This window comes from Heterodontus francisci, chromosome 30 (assembly GCF_036365525.1).
Source record: "Heterodontus francisci isolate sHetFra1 chromosome 30, sHetFra1.hap1, whole genome shotgun sequence".
In the NCBI taxonomy this organism is placed as follows: Eukaryota; Metazoa; Chordata; class Chondrichthyes; order Heterodontiformes; family Heterodontidae; genus Heterodontus; species Heterodontus francisci.
In genome coordinates, this window is record NC_090400.1 from 17,434,131 (window position 1) to 17,455,063 (window position 20,933).

Below are 20,933 nucleotides of genomic sequence, written 5' to 3' on the forward strand. Positions count from 1 at the left end.
ATCCAACTATCCTTGCAAACTACCACCCATCTCTAGCCTTCCTTTCCTTCATTCCCCTTCCCAGACACTGTCTCAGGCTCAACCAGACTGTTTGCTACCTTGGCATCCTATTCAATCCTGAGTTGAACGTCTAACCCAATATCATCACATAAAAAAACACTTAATTCCACCTTGATAATATTGCTCGTTTCTGCCCAGGCCATAGAAACATAGAAAATAGGAGCAGGAGTAGGTCATTCAGCCCTTCGAGCCTGCTCCGCCATTCATTATGATCCTGGCTGATCATCCAACTCAGTAGCTTGTTCCCGCTTTCGCCCCATACCCTTTTGTCTCAGCCTGTTTGCTGCTGAAACCCTAATCTTTGTCACCTTCAGAATCGGGAATTCCAATGTTCTGCTGACTGGCCGCCCATCCTCCACCCTCCGTACACACCACTCATCTCCAGCTCTACAGATACCCCAACACCCCGACCCTCTATTCCTCTGACTCTGATCTTGTACACTTCCCTTCCCCTCACCATACTCTGAGCAGCTTTTCCATCAGTTGCCTAGCCACAATATGGAATTCCCTCCCTAAACCACCACCCAGCACTCCTCCCCCTCCCCTGCCCCCCCCCCCCCACTGCCCAAGCCGCCTCTCTGCCTTCCTTTCCTAAAGTACCTCCTCAAAAGTTCACATCTTTGACCAAGCTTTTGGTCACCCCATTAAGATTTTTCAATTGCACTGCTCAAGAGGGCCTTTGGAGCATGTTTTCTACATTTTTCTTTTAAATGCAAGTTATTGGTGTTGCTGTTTGTCACATTTTTTTCTTTCAAGTACTTGCTTTAACTTTTTCTCTTCCAATCTTGAATATGTTCTTCCTTCGTTATATGAACAGGTAAACCTTGCAGTTTCAGGACTCAAGCTTTTTAGCATGAAAATTGCATTCCTTGGTGGGTAATTCTTTGCTGTGCCAGCACTTAGCTTTCTCTTTTCTTTCACTAGGACAGTACAATGGAACGCCAGCACCTTTTCTTGTCACAAAGAAAATTTCAGATCTACTCTCACATTTGCCGGACCGTCTAGGTAATCTGTCTAACTCTCTACGTAGGATGCAAAACTTGTGGAGTCCACAAAATCACCTCTGTCAAAAAAAAGCATTGGGATCAATACTAACTTGTCAACCTTGACATGAACAGGATATTGATAGCTGCAAAATGGGGTCGGTTGATTTACCCCCTTTCCCGGTTAGTGCTGACTCTCTGCTCAATGTCACTTTTGCAGGGGCCTGTTGCTAGGTGACAGAAATGTCCATCATTTCATGAGGTCGGTGCCTTTTTATATGCAAATAAGAGTCTCATGGGCCAGAATTTTACACCCCCCAAACAAGTGGTCTGGTGATGGGAGGGGGGGGGGGCGGGGCGAAGGGCATAAAATTGAATAGGGGGGGAGGGGCCGTTCCCAACCCCCTCCCGCCCCCACTGCAATTTTAGGTGGGGCGGCAACAGTGACAAACGGCCCACCTGGCCCAGGCCAATCAAGGCTCTTAAGTGGCCAATTAACTGGCACTTAAGGACCTCCGCCCACCGCCACGGGTATTTTATCCTTGGCGGCCGGATGGCAAAAGCCTCAAAAACCCCACCTGGTGAAACCAGGCTGCCTTTTTGCGGGCTGGTGGGGGGCCCTCCTGATCGGGCACCCTGTGTCCCATGAAGGGCCACCCCCGAAGCCCCAACAGCCCCAATGCACCACACTCCCCCACCCCCTAACTGACCCCTCTTGCCTCGCCGAGGCCCAACTGATTGTCCTGGCGAGTCTCTAAAACTTATTTTAGTTCCAGGGCCGTCCTTCATCTTGCTTGCGATGGCTGGGTATGGTCCCAGCAGTAGCCAATGCTCCCGGTGGCATTGCTGGGACTAAGAGCTGCCAACCCACTGATTGGCAGCTCCATTTGGTGGGAATTCCTGCCTCGTGGAAGTGGAACTCCCACCCAAGACCAATTAAAGGCCTGGGGAGCGAAAAATCCCGGTCTGGCTCCGCAGGCCTGACAGTGGTGGGCTCGCCACCGACTTTTCGGCTGGTGGATGGGGCCTCCCATCCAATGAAAAATTCCAGTCATGATGTGTATCGGATTTAATTGCCATTATAGGACAAGTCTGGTCAAGGGGTGAGCCGTTCTCGCTCCAATCAACTTTACTGGAGATAGCGCCAAAGAGGCATCAGAAGTGGAAAGATAATCAGGGCTGCTACCGCCCTGAGCTCTCCATGACCACGATCCCTGATGCTGCTCCAGCCCCTCTCTTTCGGGCTGGATACCCTCCAGGCTCCCCAATATTGTACCAGTCTGAATCCAGCAGGCTGCAAATGGGACATCATTTTGGGGCAGGTGGCTCACTAGTTCTATTTAAATAGGATTGCGTCTTCAAATTGGCTCTGGCCTCTTCATGAGCGTAATGGGCAGGTAGCTATTGTGCTGAAGAAGAGTCATATCTGACTTGAAATGTTAACTGTTTCTCTCTCCTCGGATGCTGCCAGACCTGCTGAGTATTACCAGCACTTTCTGTTTTCGTTTCAGATTTCCAGCATCAGCAGTATTTTACTTTTAGCCATTATACTCCACTGGTAGATCACCCAAAGATTAACGTTAACTCCATTTAGACATGAAACGAGTCAATCCTACTACAATGTCCACAAGCAATAACCCACTCAATTTTATGCCATGTCAACTACACTTTAATAACAGCTTAAAAGCCTTAAATTACAAGATAGATTGACTGGATTGAATCTGCTCTCAGTGGAGAGAAGTAGATTAAGAAGATATATTATTCAGGTCTTTAGAATGTAGGAATACATGAGTGACATAGACATAAGGAAGTTGTTTAACTATACCTTCCCCACCTCCACTCAACCAAGATTTCTCCCCATCTGTCCTGAAGGGACTGGCTCGATCTGACCACTTCTGATACTCACCCAGTGTCCATTCTACATGAGAGACTGCAGTATCAGCAGGACATTGAACTGTAGAGGGCATCTCAGCTGAGTCTGATCTTGCCCTCACCTTCCTATTAGGGTCATTGGATAGTGATTAGAACTGGCAGCCTGTGCTGATCATTCCCCTTTCTGGTTCAGAGGCACTGAGGCCAATTGCAGTGTCATTCAGTCATGCCGGTTAAAAGCAAGTGACTCATCAAATCTGTGATCTCCCTGTATGTCTCAGCTGCATACTAAAGGTGGTGAATTTACCGTCCATGCCACCAGGAGCACCACACACAATAATTTTCCACTATGCAACACATGGAAATCAGAGATAAATAATTTGTAAAAATATTTTATTAAGTTATTTTCTTCTCATTCCCAAATGAGTCTCCCTATATCACATGTGAGACAGAGATTCCCTTGAATAGCATCAACACATTTTACTACGCATTCTCTCTAATTGCCTATTCCTTTCTCACTGCAGATATCTATGCTATCGGAATTGGAGAAATACTCAAAGACCATCTTGAACGTATGGTACCGACAAAGATAACAGTAGTAAAAGGTCAACGGTATGTCTTCTATCTACCAAGCTTCCATTATCTGGAGAAAATACAAGGAAACCAGAGAAAGAATGGTAAATTGAGTTAATCTGCAAAGAATATAGTCATTGTAAACTTGTCCCAACCCATCAGAATCTCAGCCATGGTCAATGGGGAAGGCACCAGCAGCTATCTAGCCAAATGTGCATTCTTCAAGTGTGATCTGGATGATTTGCTAATGAATCATTGATGAAATTGCTTCCAGGCCACCAGGTGAACTGGATGGTGAGGTTCTATGTTAGACACCTTTTTCTTGGATGAGTTTTGTAGGGTACTTTTAGGTCCTGTGACAGACTGAACCATGGGCTCTTTGCTCGAGTGTAATGTTGTGACAAACTATGAGACCCAGATCTCCATGATATATATTGAAGAAGGTTTATTGAACACGAGCCTGCATGAACAATTGCACAGTTAACAAGCAATAGAGGAGGTCCACTTACAAACAAAACGCCTGAAGGAATGTAAGAGGCATCACATGGACAGCCAGTGCACCCAAGTAGGGGAATAAACCATATTCACCCCCATCCTTGCCTTGAATTATAATTTGGCTCCAAGCCAATCAGAGTATGTGCCATACCCTCTGACTTTCTCAGTTACTATGGGTCCTAATGTTTGCATTTTCTGACCTTCCCCTGGGTTCATGTCAATGAACAGACGGTGAGCCAGAAATAACACTAACAAAATCAAAACTTTCACTTACCTAACAGTGACCCTCTGACAGCCATGGCAGATGAAATATGATAGACTGGATCTTGCTGGAGCAGGGCATCTCAGGTGTATGCCATCAGTTAATCGTTTTCCTGCTTCAGCTCAAAAATAATTGTGCTGTAATTTGCTGGAAGTGTGAGCTGATGACAGCGCAGCGAGGATAATGAGGCATCGGGGACCTTGGTGAATAGCAGGATGAACAGTCTATCTCCTTAACTAATGAGAATAAAGGATTGAGAAAGAAACAGAAACAATGGAGAAAAAAGGTGAATGAGAGTGGGTGGATCAGAGTCAAATCAGATCAAGAGAAATAAAGGGAGGGAAAGAAAGATTGGATTAAGAGAGAGAGGAAAATGGGACAGAAAGGAAAAGTAACAAAAGAAATGTAAACATTTAAATTTTAAAATTTTAAAATCTCCAACAACCATTTATGACACTAAAGAATGATATTGAACAATTTAAATTATTCCCTTTCTGAGCCAGAGAGGTTGATTGGCATTGCATTAACAATTATCACTCTCTTAATTACTAGACTTAATGTTCTGATGTGAGCTTAATGGAAAATTAAAGTGTTAATACAGAAAGTCCCTAAAATTAAAAGGGAGTCTAAGGGTGAGATGCGATTTGTGTGAAACAAACAGCGGAGTGGTGTAAATTGACCAGCAATTTCTGGAGATTCACAGCTCATGGCGTATCTCTTAATCTCCTGAATTTGCTGGTCAATTTGCATATTAATAACAGTGTGCATTGTTCAACACTAGGTTATTTTCCAGCAAGTTTAAGCCCAATGAACCACAGCAAATTAAATGACAGGAGCATATATATTCACAATCAGAAAATAAAAAAGGTAAATTGTTCTTGTACATGTTCAACCTGTTTTCTTAAAAAGGAGAGACTGTCTGAATCCTTCTTTCTACAGGCCAGTCACAGGCTCCATGCAGACTCCCAAGCAGACCCACTGCAAAATTTCCCACTGCCCCCCACTGTTAAATTAAAGCAAAGCTATAGGATACCCATCCACCTTACATCCTACTTTGCAGCATTTGCTTTTCTTGATATGTTATTTCCATCATTTTCCATCATTTACACAGTTCAGGGTGTTCATAGTATTCAATCACCTCTAATTCTTATATCCTCCGTTGTATTCCTCTCCAGATATTCATCAAACTAATTTTTCCCTGCCAATTTTTTCCCCTCCCCTTCTGATTTCTGGGAATGTTGCCCCCATCAGTAAAGTAAGTCCCAAGCTGCCATGTCAACTAGTCATTCTCGTATGAGACAGTGACTATCAGCAAGCGGTTTGACTGCAGGATGGAATGCCATCACAGTCTTCACCTTATATGGACACACACATACTTCCACTGGATTCCCATGTAGTGTTCTACTGCATGCCCCAGTGTTACCGACTAAAATTAATTTGAATTGGACCAATTCAGATCATTTGGATTCCAAGTTCAGTTCATTGCTTCAATTACATTCTTTTTGTTGTACATTGGCAGGTAATCATTTCCAATTCATTGGACCTTGCTTTTATTTTTCTTGATAACTTAGAGCCCTTTGATTGTGGCATCCGAGGAAATGTGATACAAAGACCCATTCAGAGAATATTTGGTGGTATCAAATCGAAAGAATATGACTGGCCATGGCAAGTCGTCATTGATTTGCCAAACGGGGTAAGATAATATCTTTTAAAGCTCCCAAATAACAGAACTTGAGTGTTGTAAAATATATCTGTACAGCATAACAATATTCATCTGAGACCCATCACCCATCCTTTTACTTTACATTCATGAATGATTTCTCCATCTAGCCCCATTCCTTTTCCAGCCGCCATCCATTAGGGTTTATTCCTTCAACTCCACCTACCAGTGTTTCTCCTTCCAACTTCCATCTATCACTGTTTATAAATCCTTCTCCTGTGCTATCAGAGTTTCTCTTTGAGTGAATCCTTTTTAGTTGGCCATGAGAAAAACATGCTATCCTTTAAACAGTGCCCTACTGGCCTGAATCTTATGTTCAAATTGTTCTGCCAATTTTATTTTCTGTCATTTATCTGCATAGGAATTTTGTGGAGGTTCAATCATCTCAAAACATTGGATTCTCTCTGCTGCACATTGTGTTAACAACACTATGGCAATGGCAAGTAACCTGACTGTATTGGCTGGTAAGAATCAGACTTTTTTCAAGCTTTTTCCAATTCTTCAAGGAACAAGTTGTCATTATCAATCTGGCTTATTTAGTAGCATTCTCCCTCCGAATCAGTAGGTTTGGGGCTAAAGCCCAACTCCAGGATTTCAGCACATATTCTAGGCTGATAATTCTTTGCAGTACTGAGGGAATGCTGCATTGTTTTGGATGAGATCTTAAACTGAGGCTTAAATTATCAGGGAATGCAAAAGATTCTGTTGTACCATTTGACAAAGAGCCATAGAGTTCTTACGGTGCCCCGGCCAACATTCCTCTCACACCCAATACCATCAAAAACAATTTGTCTGTCCAGTCACCTCATTTGCTAATTGTGATCTTGCTGTGCACATGTTGGCTGCAGCATTTACCTCTAACAGTGTTTGCACTTCAAAGTAACCCATCAGTTATGAAGTTCGTTGGAATGTTCTGAGGATCTGATGGCTGTAAGTACTTTCTTTCCATATGATCTGGACTGGATATATAAGAGCAGAATTTCATCTCCAACATGTTTGGGGAATACTCAGTCCCCAAATATAAATGGCATGAAAAAGGGGATGTAGTCTCTGTCCCCTTTGCAATGCCCCAAGATTTCCTGGGGCACCCCTGAGGAAGTGATGGAATTCTTGCACCTGGAGCAATTTCAAGCAAGGATCAACAAAGTAAATGAAGCAGGAGGCTGTTAAGTTGCCCTTCCCCCTCTTTTTCTTCAATGTTTTCCAAACAAGCTCTCAAATATGGGGGCACCCAGGAAGAAGTTGGCAATATATCTTGTACCTGTGCTCTCCCTATTGTGGACAACGTATGCCTATTTGGGATAGAAATGCAATACTGTACTGATGTGCCTACTGGCCTGCCATAGTCATGTGACCTCTACCATGAGGCACTCACTGCAGACATCCATCAGAAGGCAGTTCAATAAAGACAGAGTACAAGTAATACTGCTGTCCTGTGAGCTCGTAACATGGTGTCAGAATGGAGCTGAGATTGAGTGTTGAACAGACGTACAGAAGCACAGCTACTAAAAGAAGAACACAGGAATGTTCAGAGCTGCTGAAAGCTTCTAAAAGTAACAAGAAGCCACAGAAAAGGAACAAAGAAGTGCTGAAAGCACTGGGTAAGACACAATGGCTGCAAATCTTCCTCTCCTGGTGCCGGTCAAAATGAAAGGTGATATGAAGCAGAACTGGCAGTTTTCCATTTGCAATGACAAAGTTATGAGATTGCAACAGATTTAATTAACAAACCAGAGCAGCTACGAGTAGCTACACTTTTATCACTGTTGGGGAGAGACTGGTACATAATGTATTCCACCTTACATCGCTCCAAAGAACAAAAAAAATGGACAGCAGAAATTTTGGAAGCCTTGAGGGCACGCTTTGAAGCCCAAGTGAACGTTAACTTATGAACGGTATGTGTTCAATATTAGGGCCCAAGGTGACAAAGCGTCCATTGATCAATATGTGACTGCATTAACACAGCTCACAGAATCCTGTGAATATGCGCAACTTAAAGATGATCTAATTAAAGACAGGATTGTATTTGGCATAAGAGATCCCGCAGTGAGCGCACGTCTACTGAGAGAGGAGAAACTGACTCTCAGGAAAGCAATCGACATGTACAGAAGTGCTGAGGTTGTAAATCAGCAGCTAGAACATGTTCATAGCAGAACAGACCAGGCCTTGCATTATGCTAATAGACATTCTAGGCCGAAAGGGCAGAAAGATCACAGACAAACGGCAGAATGCAAATCCTGCGGAGGACATCACGCACAGTGTGGGGAGAGCAGTGTTCTCACTGCAAGAAGCTGAATCATTTTGCACACATGTGTTTGGCTAGAAGGGAGCACAACAAGCAGGTACAGATGGCCACTGGAGAGATATCAGCTGAAGATTCTGACGAATCACTATACACCATACAACAGGTTACTTCAGACAGGTTGATAGGTGATAAATGGTTTGTGACTGTTGGAATGATGACTTCAGAAGGAGAATATCAAGTCAACATAAAGTGCCAGATAGACATCAGTGTGTCATGCAACATCATGACCTTCACAGACCTGTGCAAAGTAGCTCAACATGACGATCCAAAAATGAAGCCCTCGAAAGTAAGGTTGATGCTATATGATGGCACCATACTAGTGCCAAGAGGACAAGTTACTCTGAGAGCCCAATGTAATGGCAAGAACTAAGATCTGGAGTTCCAGATCATAAGACGGCAAGCAAAAGCCACTCATCTCAGCCAGAGCAAGTCTAAAGCTTGGACTGTTAACCCTCAATGTGCAAAAAGAGATTTGCAACGTGTCACAGCACACTAAACCATTGACCGCGGAACAGATCCTAGAGGAGTACAACAACATATTTACAGGTTTAGGATGTCTTCCTGGAGAATATCATCTTGACGTAGATGAGCAGGTAAGATCAATTCAACATCTGCCAAGGAAAGTTCCAGCTGCCCTCAAGGCCAGCCTGAAAGACAAGATAGAAGAGCTGAAAAAGAAGGGAGTAATCAAGAAAGTGAAAATTCCTACAGAATGGATTAGCAGTATGGTAGCAGTGAAACAATCTGGAAAGCTGAGAGTATGCATCGACCAAAAGGACCTAAATAAAGCTCTGAAGAGATCACACTACCCCATGCCAACCATCGAAGTAATTTTGCCACAACTTGCAAAGGCAAAAATCTTCACTACCCTAGACGCGAAGGATGGTTATTGGCAAGTAACCACATTCTGGATGCCGTTCGGGATATACAGATGGTTGCGCCTGCCATTTAGCATTTCCACGGCTCCAGAGGAGTATCAATGCAGACAGCATGAGATAGTTAGTGATAGAGTCATAGATTCATAGAGGCATAGAGTTATACAGCACATAAACAGGCCCTTCAGCCATTAAGCACCTAACTATTCTAATCCCATTTTCCAGCACTTTGCCCGTAGCCTTGTATGCTATGGCATTTCAAGATCTTCCCAGAGTGGAAGCTATAGTGTATGATCTGCTAGTTTATGGATGCAGAGAATCAATGGAAGAAGCCATTGCTGACCACAATCAAAATCTAGTGCGACTGCAGGACAGAGCTTGCCAGATGAACCTGAAGCTGAACAAGAAAAAATTGCAATTAAAGATGCCCGAAGTCAAGTACATACATAGGTCATGTACTGACAGCAATAGATCCCAAAAAGGTGGAAGCAGTGGCAGCAATGCAGCGCCCGACAGATGAAAAAGCAGTGCAACGATTTGTTGGATTCATCAACTATTGAGCAAAATTCTTCCCCAATTTGTCATTGGAGTGTGAACCATTACACCAGCTCACTGCCTAGGACGTGTAGTGGTATTGGGGCACAGAACAAGAAGCAGCGTTCACTAAAATCAAGCAACTAGTGATGGCAACGCCAGTGCTGAAATACTAGGACATAAATGATGAAGTCGTCCTGCAGTGTGATGCCAGCGAGACAGGACTTGGAGCAACCCTAATGCAGCAGAACAACCGGTTGCATTTACATCCAGGGCATTAACACAAACGGAACGATGCTACGCTCAGATCGAGAAAGAGTGCCTGGCCATTGACTTTGCTTGTGAACATTTTCATCAATACCTACTTGGAAGAGACAAAGTGAGTCCAACCACATCAGCCAGTGCAGTGTGTGTAACGAGTACCAAGCTAAGCAAGCTAAGGAGTCGCTGTTGACACATGACATCCCAGACAGACCATGGATGAAGCTGGGAGTCCTCTTCACTCTTGCAGGAACTGATTATCTTGTCACCGTAGACTACTATTCTGACGACTGGGATGTAGACCAGTTGATCTCAACAATTAACGGTGAGATTGTAGAATGTCTGAAAGCACACTTCAGTCGTTACGGCATTCCAGACATTGTGATGACTGACAATGGCCCTCAGTTCACGAGCGAAGAATTCAGCCACTTCATAAAGGATTGGGAAATTCGACACCATACATCATCTCCACACTATCCTCATTCCAATGGAAAGGCTGAGGCGGCAGTGAAAATCGCCAAAGGAATTGTAAAGAAATTGAGCAAATCCAGCAAATTGAGCAAATAGAAGGCAATCCTCGAGTGGAGAAACACAATTACTAAAGGCATGGAAAGTAGTCCAGTACAAAGACTAATGTCACGCCGCACCCAAACTACTCTTCCAAAAGCAAAAAAGCTACTGAAGCCAGAAGTAGTAACAAACGTGAGTAACAAAATCAAGATGAAATGGCAGAAAACCAAATTTCATTTTGACATAACTGCCAAACTATTGCCAGAATTGAGCTTTGGAGTGCCAATCCGGGTACAAACCTTCAACACTCTCAACAAGAGTCAGCCCAAGTGGCAACTTGGGACCTGTGTTGATCGTACATGGTGGAAGTGAACGACCAGATATACCGTCGCAACCACAGACACATATGCACAACTGGAGAAGCTGTTCCATCACAGCAGGTGGTCGATCAGGAAGTTGTGAACTCACCATCTGCACAGACTATAGACCAACCATCAGCCCCAGAGGTCCACAGCACCCCAACAACAGAAATGGAACAATAGTTACTGCAGTAACAACAAGTGACACAGGAACGACACTCCCTGGAGAAAGAAAATCACCCACATCAGCAGCCAACAACAACGTGCATGTGCACCATTAAGAAACCGGCACGATTTAAAGACTGTGTGTGCAATGCATGTGCAGAGACTGCTGAGAATAACAAACTGATATTGCATGAGAACAGTTGTGTTCACAGTGGGTAACTTGGGCAACTCACAGTGCAAATGATAATGCATGACATTTTTTTTGTTTTTTTTGTACGAAAAGGAGGATGTTTGGGATAGAAATGTAATACTGTACCAATGTGCCTCCAGGCTTGCTGTTGTCATGTGACCTCTACCCTAAAGCACTCACTGCAGGCATCCATTAGAAGGCAGTTCAATAAAGACAGACTACAAGCAGGACTATTGTCTTGTGAGCTCATAACAATACCCAGTTTAGAGGATTGAGAAAGCAGGCAGCAGCAAGGTGTTCTAGGAAATTGTGACTTTATTTTATTTTTAAAAAAGGCCCCAATGGATCATTGGTGCTTAAGGCCTTATGGCTGTTCTTCAACAGCAGCCCAAAGGCCCCACAGCCATTATTGCAGTTGTAGACCTTTCGGGATTCCCCCACCCCCTCCAATCTATTCTGGGGCAGGCCCGTGTCAAAGAGCAGAGGCCTGGGTCACATTGGGCCAATGTTACTGAACCTGGACATTCAGGCAGGTGTATATTATGTCAATTCCGGTGCACCCCCTCTGACATGTTGGGTGGAGATGGAGAAGAATACTGGAGCCACAATTTCCCTGCAATTAACTGGATGTTGTTTTCTCCTTAATCAATTTTCATACCTTTAATGTAGATATAGCACAATGGTGCTTTGAGCAGTCTGTATATCCCAGCAAGTCTCAATTGCATAATGAAGGGTTTCTTATATAAAGTGTGTGATCAATTCTGACTTTGATCAGACAAATGGAAATTAACTGCTGAACCTTTCCTTTTAGGTTCAATCAGAAGAAAGAAAGGTTTCAAAAGACTACTCGTGGAAGAAGTGATTCTCCATGAAAACTTTAGCAGACCCTCAGAGATGAACAATGACATTGCCCTTTTGAAGCTTAAAGATCCCATCATATTCAGTCCTCATATGAGGTACCTATCACTCATCCAGGGTATCAGATTGACAAAAGGTTGTTTAAACACTTCATTGGTAAGAACAGTAAAATAGAAAATGAAAGAGGAATGACCTATAAGAAGATAAATGCCTTGACGATAGGATGCTAGTGAGGTGCTTAATCATAAAGATTACAACACGGGAGGAGGCCATTTGACCTTTTGTATAAATGCTGATTTTTTTGTTAAAATAGTTCAAAAATGGCCACTGGCATGCTCTGTCAATAATTGGTTATTAGGATGAGGTTATTTTGGCTGGGGCCAGGTGGTGACTTGTATCAGGAGATGGACACCTGTTCTGGAGAATGAAACACTAAGGGCACAAAATTCAATCACCCTGATTTTTGGGCGTGGGGTCGACGGTTCGTGGTATGCCCACACCCATTCAGATCAAGGTGAGCAAGACACAAAATTGGTCTTCCCACCTCACCCTGGAGGCATTAGTGTGGTAGGTCGGCAGGAGGAGACCAGGGGGGACCAGGGGACCCTCGAGGACCACCTCATTCTCACACAGCTACCAATTCTGCCAGTCTCACACCCGCCTCTCGCTACCTACACATACCGCCAGCTATTCAGCTATGGCAGGCACATCACACAAACATAATGCTACACAATGATTGCCATTCTGACCTCTCTTGCAGGATATAGTCCCCGACAGGGGACAAGGACACCTGCATCTCCTGAGCACTATGGCGGAGGTGACTCTCAGCATCATGGGGTCATCTGCAATGGGGCCCGTAGTATCCGACATCGCAAAGAACATTAAGGATGATGGTGTCATCCTGCCTTATGCACTTTTTCAACTTCCAGCACACCCCTATTCTGATATCTGACATAATGAGCAAGCTGCAGGTGGTGTCACCATGGACCCCGTGCTTTCTAATCCACGCCCCTTCACCCAGTCCAACCTTCCCCTTCTGAGTTCCTGCTTTCAGACACCCAAGCACTGCCCGGCTACAGCAGCCCAAATAGGAAGAGTGAGGGTGCAACAGCACAGCATTGATGAAGAAGCCCTATCACTTGATCAGATACTCGCAGCCACCAGCTCATACTGCCATTGTAAGGATCTTGAGACTTGGATCGAGTTGGGATCAACACGTGTTGAGTCATCTGGGCATGAGTGGGCTGTAGCCCGGCCAGAGGTAAAGGATGTTTTGTTTGTCTGTTCTCTATAGGGCAATGTGGCAGGTGAGTTCTGCTGCAGAGGACTCAGATGAGGATCTCAATTGGGCAGCATACAGGAGAGCGCTGAATTGACATGCACACCGAGACACTGGGTGCATTGGCTGGCCTGCCATCAGCCTCCTGTCACTGTAAAGGAGCAGGGAGGAATCTGCTCCAAGTTGGCAGAAGGCATGGCGTGGAGCTTGCCCTGTCTAAAGCCTCTGCTCCATCTTCCTATTGTGCTGCAGATCTGGGGCACTGTCACTGCTGCCCTCATACCTGTTGCAGCCTTTGTGTAGACTGGTCACCTACTCCTCTGCCCCCTCTGTGAGGATGCAGTAACACTTTCCAGAAAATGCACCATAACACCTGCAAAAACATTCCTGAGTACTCTCAGACCAATAGAACAAGTTCCATAAATTTAACTTACCTGCAATCAGGGTGCCTATCCCCTTAAATAAAGCTACTCCAGGGCCCATCTTGCTGCTTCATGATTCTTTTTCACATTTATGGACAGTGCAAGTTGTGTCTGGACCTGTGTTGCCCAATTTTGATATCCTGGCCTCACATCAGCCAGTTGGGCTGTATGACATCAGGATAATGCTATTTCCATGCATTTGGCGCACACAGGGATGGCACCCACCTGCACCCATACCTGTGTTGCACGCCATGTGGGCCATACAGCACTGCCTGCCCCCAGGGAAGCAAGCTGAGTCTGCGTAGCAGGGTAGCATTATCACTTATTGCATCCGGTGTCAGCATTAAGCACGTTACACAGAGTAAAGGTTGCTCCGATTTGTCCCAACAATATCACTAATTCCTACATGAGAAGAGTATTTTTAGTGTGCTATTCCCATTTCATTCACCAGACCACCTGCCTTATCTCTCTGACCCAGATTACCAATCCCATGTCAAATTATGTGGCATCACTTTAATACTTCCACGTTGTCTCTCTCGCTCTCTATTATAGTCAACGTATGTGCTGAGAACACCCTCTTACTGGGATCTCATTTGACATCAGACTCATCCACGAGTAGCGAGAGACACTTACACAAACACATGGTTTAAACACCTGTGAAGACTCCCCCAGTGACTTAGCTGGTTGGGGTTTTGAGTAACTGAGCCATTCAGTCTGGGAAGCTCCCAATTCTGTGTTGAGTTCGTTGATCTCAGCCAGGTTGGCAGTAGAAATGCTCTTAGTGGCCCCAGGCTACGGAGCGAACATATTTTCTGATTCCCGCTTCTGCTCAGCATCTAGCGACTTCTGCTGAACGTTGATACCTCCCCGTGGGCCAAATAGACTTGCTGTTAGATTTGCAGATGAAGAATGGTCCCTTGGGTGAACTGTCAGAAAGTGACCAACTACAGCAGAGGAGAAGGAAGGAGAAAAAGAAGAAAGAGGACTATGTCAGAGTGCATTATGTACAGCCTCCACCAACAGCTGGGAAAGTACCGAGCAAATCTGGGCACTCCAGCAAAGAATTCCAGGGCACCTCGCACTCTGCAGAGAGTGGGACAGACTGACACAAGAGAGAAGCTGAGGTCACACTATCAGCCAATCTGATGCCAGTCCCAGATGACGTAGAATAACCCATATTGTGCCCCCATACAGTGTGTAACACTGCTGTATGAGTGTGAATAGCTATGACAACAAGCGTAACAGACAACCTGTGCTCCAGCAAAAGCTGTGTAAACAAAGCAATGAGCAAGAGGTCCGAAATTCCGAGACTGCTCCCAGATTGCAGTCTCACTCCCAGGGTTGAGCGAAAAATTTTGTGGAGAGGTTTTAATCAATGGTTGGAAAAATCAAGAGTGCTACAAGTCTCTGTTCTTGTTTTGTGTCTGGCTTGACAAGAACTCCTGACTCCGAATCTTGCAGCTTGGGGTAACAAATACACCAGTATGTAAACATCTATATCACCTTTTATTAGTCTTTAAAAAAAAAACTCAATGGTTTCATAGTGTTCAAGGTGATAGATTGTTGTGTGATGTGTTTTTAAAAAGAAGTTAGCAACTTACAAATGGAGTACATATCAGCAGATAAGATGTGAGTTCATGCTCACAATTTCTCACACAGTGGGGTAAATTTTCACTTTTCCTGCCAGACAGATACCAGGCGAGAGTGAATTGGCATAATTTCCATTCACTCCAGCATCACCCATATTTTCACCCAGTGCTAAAAGTTCAAATTACCCACCATAAATGCTAAATTTCAAATGGACCATGGTGTAGAGGTGCTGAGCAGAGAGACAGTAATAATTTTTTTAAAAATTCATTCAGGAATGTGGGCATCGCTGGCCAGGCCAGCATTTATTGCCCATCCCTAATTACCCTTGGGAAGGTGGTGGTGAGCTGCCTTCTTGAACCGCTGCAGTCCATGTGGGGTAGGTACACCCACAGTGCTGTTAGGAAGGGAGTTCCAGGATTTTGACCCAGCGACAGTGAAGGAACGGCGATATAGTTCCAAGTCAGGATGGTGTGTGACTTGGCTGGGAACTTGCAGGTGGTGGTGTTCCCATGCATTTGCTGCCCTTGTCATTCTAGTTGGTAGAGGTCGCGGGTTTGGAAGGTGCTGTCTAAGGAGCCTTGGTGCATTGCTGCAGTGCATCTTGTAGAATTTAATGACCAGTACCTTGAGGCTCTTCGATGCAAGCCTTGAATGTGAATGTTAGTTGAGACCAAGATCCCAACTCCCATATTGGAGAGTTCAATGATGCAGCAGCAGTTTAAATATTTACCAGTTTTATTTTAACTTTGTTTCGAGATAAACATTTCTTGCACCTACCTCAAGATGAGCTGCTTCCACAGTATGATAAACAAGGGGCTCACAAACCATTCTTCCCAAGACTACCACATATCACTTAGATCTTCGAATTAGCCTTTGGGCTCATAGATTTCTGTCAACAATGCTTTGGGAATGTGTTCAGGGCGTAATCATCCAATCTCTTTGTGTCTCTCGAAGATTCTTGTGGGTAGGTTTCAATTATCGAACACCCAATAACGTTAGTGTTGATTTCAAAGGCCAAGCCTTATTAACATATCTGCAGTGAGGTGTGGGCACAAAAAGGCACCCAAATATAGCTCACCAGCTCTGGGCCAGTACAATATCAGGAGATCTGATGTCTAACTTGGCCAGGAGAAAAGATAGTGCCATGTGGGGATCCCAGAGCAGCAGTTGTCCACATTATTCTTATGGAGCCCATAGAAACACTCTTGCTGCACCTGGCTCCACAATGAGAATATTAGCGGTTACTTCCTGGACATCTTCTCCTGCGCCACCAGAATTTGCTGAGCTGAAGTATCCATGATGCACACTCCACCCAGCAGGACATTAAAATGACACCAGGGTGGGTGGGTGTCGAGGCCAACCAGTGGAAGGCTCTGGGAAAAATGAGGGGAGCGCAGGTACAGGGTGGTACAGGGTTCCCAAGGCAGGAGTGCAGAAAATCACACCCACTCCATTGTAGCCTGGCAGCTGCCAGTGTGAGACTAGTGAGAGCGCTGCTGGGGGCTGGACAGAAGGAGAAGCAGAGATCTACTGTAGCTGCCATTAGCGTCTGTGGAGCAGATGCAAGGTTCACTGCATATGGCCATTAGAGATATCTATCGCCACAATCTCTTCACTCAGTGACAAGGCTCTGATATGGGTAGACAGCCTTCTTTGGCCTCCTTGTCTCGAGAGACAATGGGTAAGCGCCTGGAGGTGGTCAGTGGTGTGTGGAGCAGCGCCTGGAGTGGCTATAAAGGCCAATTCTAGAGTGACAGGCTCTTCCACAGGTGCTGCAGAGGAATTTGTTTGTCGGGGCTGTTACACAGTTGGCTCTCTCCTTGCGCCTCTGTCTTTTTTCCTGCCAACTGCTAAGTCTCTTCGACTCGCCACACTTTAGCCCCGCCTTTATGGCAACCGACTCCCATGACTTGTGATCAATGTCACAGGACTTCATGTCGCGTTTGCAGACGTCTTTAAAGCGGAGACATGGACGGCCGGTGGGTCTGATACCAGTGGCGAGCTCGCTGTACAATGTGTCTTTGGGGATCCTGCCATCTTCCATGCGGCTCACATGGCCAAGCCATCTCAAGCGCCGCTGACTCAGTAGTGTGTATAAGTTGGGGATGTTGGCTGCCTCGAAGACTTCTGTGTTGGAGATACAGTCCTGCCACCTGATGCCAAGTATTCTCCGGAGACAGCGAAGATGGAATGAATTGAGACGTCACTCTTGGCTGACATACGTTGTCCAGGCCTCGCTGCCATAGAGCAAGGTACTGAGGACACAGGCTTGATACACTCGGACTTTTGTGTTCCGTGTCAGTGCGCCATTTTCCCACTCTCTCTTGGCCAGTCTGGGCATAGCAGTAGAAGCCTTTCCCATGCGCTTGTTGATTTCTGCATCGAGAGACAGGTTCCTGGTGATAGTTGAGCCTCGGTAGGTGAACTCTTGAACCACTTCCAGAGCGTGGTCACCAATATTGATGGATGGAGCATTTCTGACGTCCTGCCCCATGATGTTCGTTTTCTTGAGGCTGATGGTTAGGCCAAATTCATTGCAGGCAGCCGCAAACCTGTCGATGAGACTCTGCAGGCACTCTTCAGTGTGAGATGTTAAAGCAGCATCGTCAGCAAAGAGGAGTTCCCTGATGAGGACTTTCCGTACTTTGGACTTCGCTCTTAGACGGGCAAGGTTGAACAACCTGCCCCCTGATCTTGTGTGGAGGAAAATTCCTTCTTCAGAGGACTTGAATGCATGTGAAAGCAGCAGGGAGAAGAAAATCCCGAAAAGTGTGGGTGTGAGAACACGGCCCTGTTTCACGCCACTCAGGATAGGAAAGGGGTCTGATGAGGAGCCACCATGTTGAATTGTGCCTTTCATATTGTCATGGAATGAGGTGATGATACTTAGTAGCTTTAGTGGACATCCAATCTTTTCTAGTAGTCTGAAGAGACCACGTCTGCTGACTAGGTCAAAGGCTTTGGTGAGATCAATGAAAGCAATGTAGAGGGGCATCTGTTGTTCGCGGCATTTCTCCTGTATCTGACGAAGGGAGAACAGCATGTCGACGGTCAATCTCTCTGCACGGAAGCCACACTGTGCCTCAGGGTAGACGCGCTCGGCCAGCTTCTGGAGCCTGTTTAGAGCGACTCGAGCAAAGACTTTCCCCACTATGCTGAGCAGGGAGATTCCAGGGTAGTTGTTGCAGTCACCGCGGTCACCTTTGTTTTTATAGAGGGTGATGATATTGGCATCGCGCATGTCCTGAGGTACTGCTTCCTCGTCCCAGCACAGGCAAAGCAGTTCATGTAGTGCTGAGAGTATAGCATGCTTGGCATTCTTGATTATTTCAGGGGTAATGCTGTCCTTCCCAGGGGCTTTTCCGCTGGCTAGAGAATCAATGGCATCACCGAGTTCCAATTTTGTTGGCTGTATGTCCAGCTCATCCATGACTGGTAGAGGCTGGGCTGCATTGATGGCAGTCTCAGTAACAACATTCTCCCTGGAGTACAGTTCTAGGTAGTGCTCAACCCAGCGGTCCATTTGTTTGCGTTGGTCAGTGATTATGTCCCCTGATTTAGATTTGAGGGGGGGGTGCGATCTTCTTGATGGTTGGCCCAAGAGCTCTCTTAATGCCATCATACATTCCTCTGATGTTTCCGGTGTCTGAGGCCAGCTGAATATGACTGCATAGGAGTTGCCAGTATTCGTTTGCACAGCGCCTGGCTGTTCTTTGTGCAGTGCTTCTGGCTGCTTTAAGAGCTACGGATGTTAACTCGCTGGGGGCTTGCAATGCGCTTAGCGGCTATGACAGGCTCCAGCTCTTCATTGTGAGATTGAAACCAGTCTGCATTTCTCTTCGCACTTTTGCCATAGGTAGACAGCAGCCTTGTCATTTTCTGCCGTGAACTCTTCAACAGCCTCAAAACCAAGGCTCTGACCTCCCACTGTGAAGCTCCCTCCTGTCACCTGCCGGAGGGCCGATACAGCGGGGAGCTTGTGCGCCGTTCACAAGATTACAGCTACGTCCAAAGGTAGGGGCTAATTACCCTTTTAAGTGCCTTGATTGGAAACCCACCACTACCAGGCAGACAGCTGCTGCCACAGGTAGCCCGCCTCTGGGAAGATCTCCTGCAAGCAGCAACACATTGGGGAGCCACCCTGACATGCGGCAATCCAATTTTCCACACCACCCCGTCTCCGTGCGGCTGGGAAGATTCTGCCCAACATCTAACCCTGAATGTCTATACTCTAACCAAGCTGAATCAATCCACTGGTTTATATTTTGCAGACCTGTTTGTCTGCCTTGCACAAGGAAGAGTGCACAGCTACTTTCCTCAGCAATGGGCAACTGGGATGAAGCATGTCATTACGAAGGTAATGCAATTTCACAAGATTTCTTTTTTAACAAAGAATCTCAGACATATCAATAACTATCACTAGTAATAGTCAGATCGGGTGTTATCATATGATTAGTGCATATCTTGCTGTTACAAATTTTATTTAGATAGTCTCTCAGGTTCAGCTTCACTAGTCTCTCCCCTGTTAGTGGACTTAGATCTCTTGTGATCAGTGGTTGGCCTTTGCTGCTCAACATTTAGTACAATGCAGTGATCCAGATGTCACAACAATGAACCCCATTATTATATGAACTGACTAATATAATTTCTCACAGAGAGAAAAGAAAGAGCTTGCATTCACATACATTTATATATTTAAAAACCCTCACATCCTATCTTTGGGAGAGTGAGATTCTCTAGTAGGACTTGCCGAACTTTAAACCATCGTTTTTACTTGTAGTTTTACATATAATATCTGAACAAACACAATAATATTTACAGGGAATTTCAATTTATTTTAAAACACTTCAAATAACATAGAAAATAATAAAGCATACCACACCATCTCTGCTAGTGGCTAAATTCATGCTTCTGACGGGTAAATCTCTGAAACTTGTTGTTGCTAAACTTTGAGACAGTTCTGTCTCACTGTTAGTTTTCCATTCTAAACTATTGAAGACTATCTATCCTGAGCTGGAGAACAACTTAGATTTAAATGGCATTTCATTGAGTTGCATCAAGAAATAAATGGAGATTGGGCCAAAGAAGGAGCAATTGTGAGGGATGACCAAAAGCTTGGTTAAAAAGGTGGGTTTGAAGGAGGAGGGCCTTAGGGAGGGAATTCCAGAGCATGGGGCCTAGGCGGCTGATGCCACAGCAGGGTGAATGGTAGGGTAAAGAGAGGATTGATGTACAAATGCCCAGAATCAGAGGAACGGAGAGGTCTGGAAGTGTTGTAGGGGTAGAGAAGGTTACAGTTAGAAGGAAAAACCATGAAGGGTTTTAAAAATTAAGGTGAGAATTTTACATTAGAGACATTGAGCTGCCATTATAGGTCAGGAAGGACGGGGTAATTGGAGAGTAGGATAGTGCAAGATAGGATATGGGCAGTAGATTTTTGGATGAACTGAAATGAATAGATAGTGGAAATTGGAAGCTACCTAGGAGAGCAATGGAACAGCTGTGCCTGAAGATGATATATGTGAGTGTTGTAGTAACTGATGGGCTGAGGTGGGGGTAACGGTGGCTAATATTGTGGAGGTGCAAGTAGGCAGACTTGGTAATTGAGAGGATATTGTCA

At 45.1% G+C, this 20,933-nt stretch overlaps 1 protein-coding gene across 1 annotated transcript in view; it reads left to right on the forward strand.

Annotated features, from left to right (window-relative positions):
* LOC137346606 (complement factor B-like) overlaps window positions 1-20,933 on the forward strand; it is a 79,214-nt gene that overhangs the window by 28,418 nt on the left and 29,863 nt on the right. Inside the window, exons 9-14 of the mRNA XM_068010182.1 lie at window positions 985-1,065; window positions 3,440-3,592; window positions 5,817-5,938; window positions 6,327-6,429; window positions 11,976-12,120; window positions 19,585-19,670. Of these exons, the coding sequence (XP_067866283.1) occupies window positions 985-1,065; window positions 3,440-3,592; window positions 5,817-5,938; window positions 6,327-6,429; window positions 11,976-12,120; window positions 19,585-19,670 (690 nt within the window). The remainder of the gene's footprint in view (window positions 1-984; window positions 1,066-3,439; window positions 3,593-5,816; window positions 5,939-6,326; window positions 6,430-11,975; window positions 12,121-19,584; window positions 19,671-20,933) is intronic.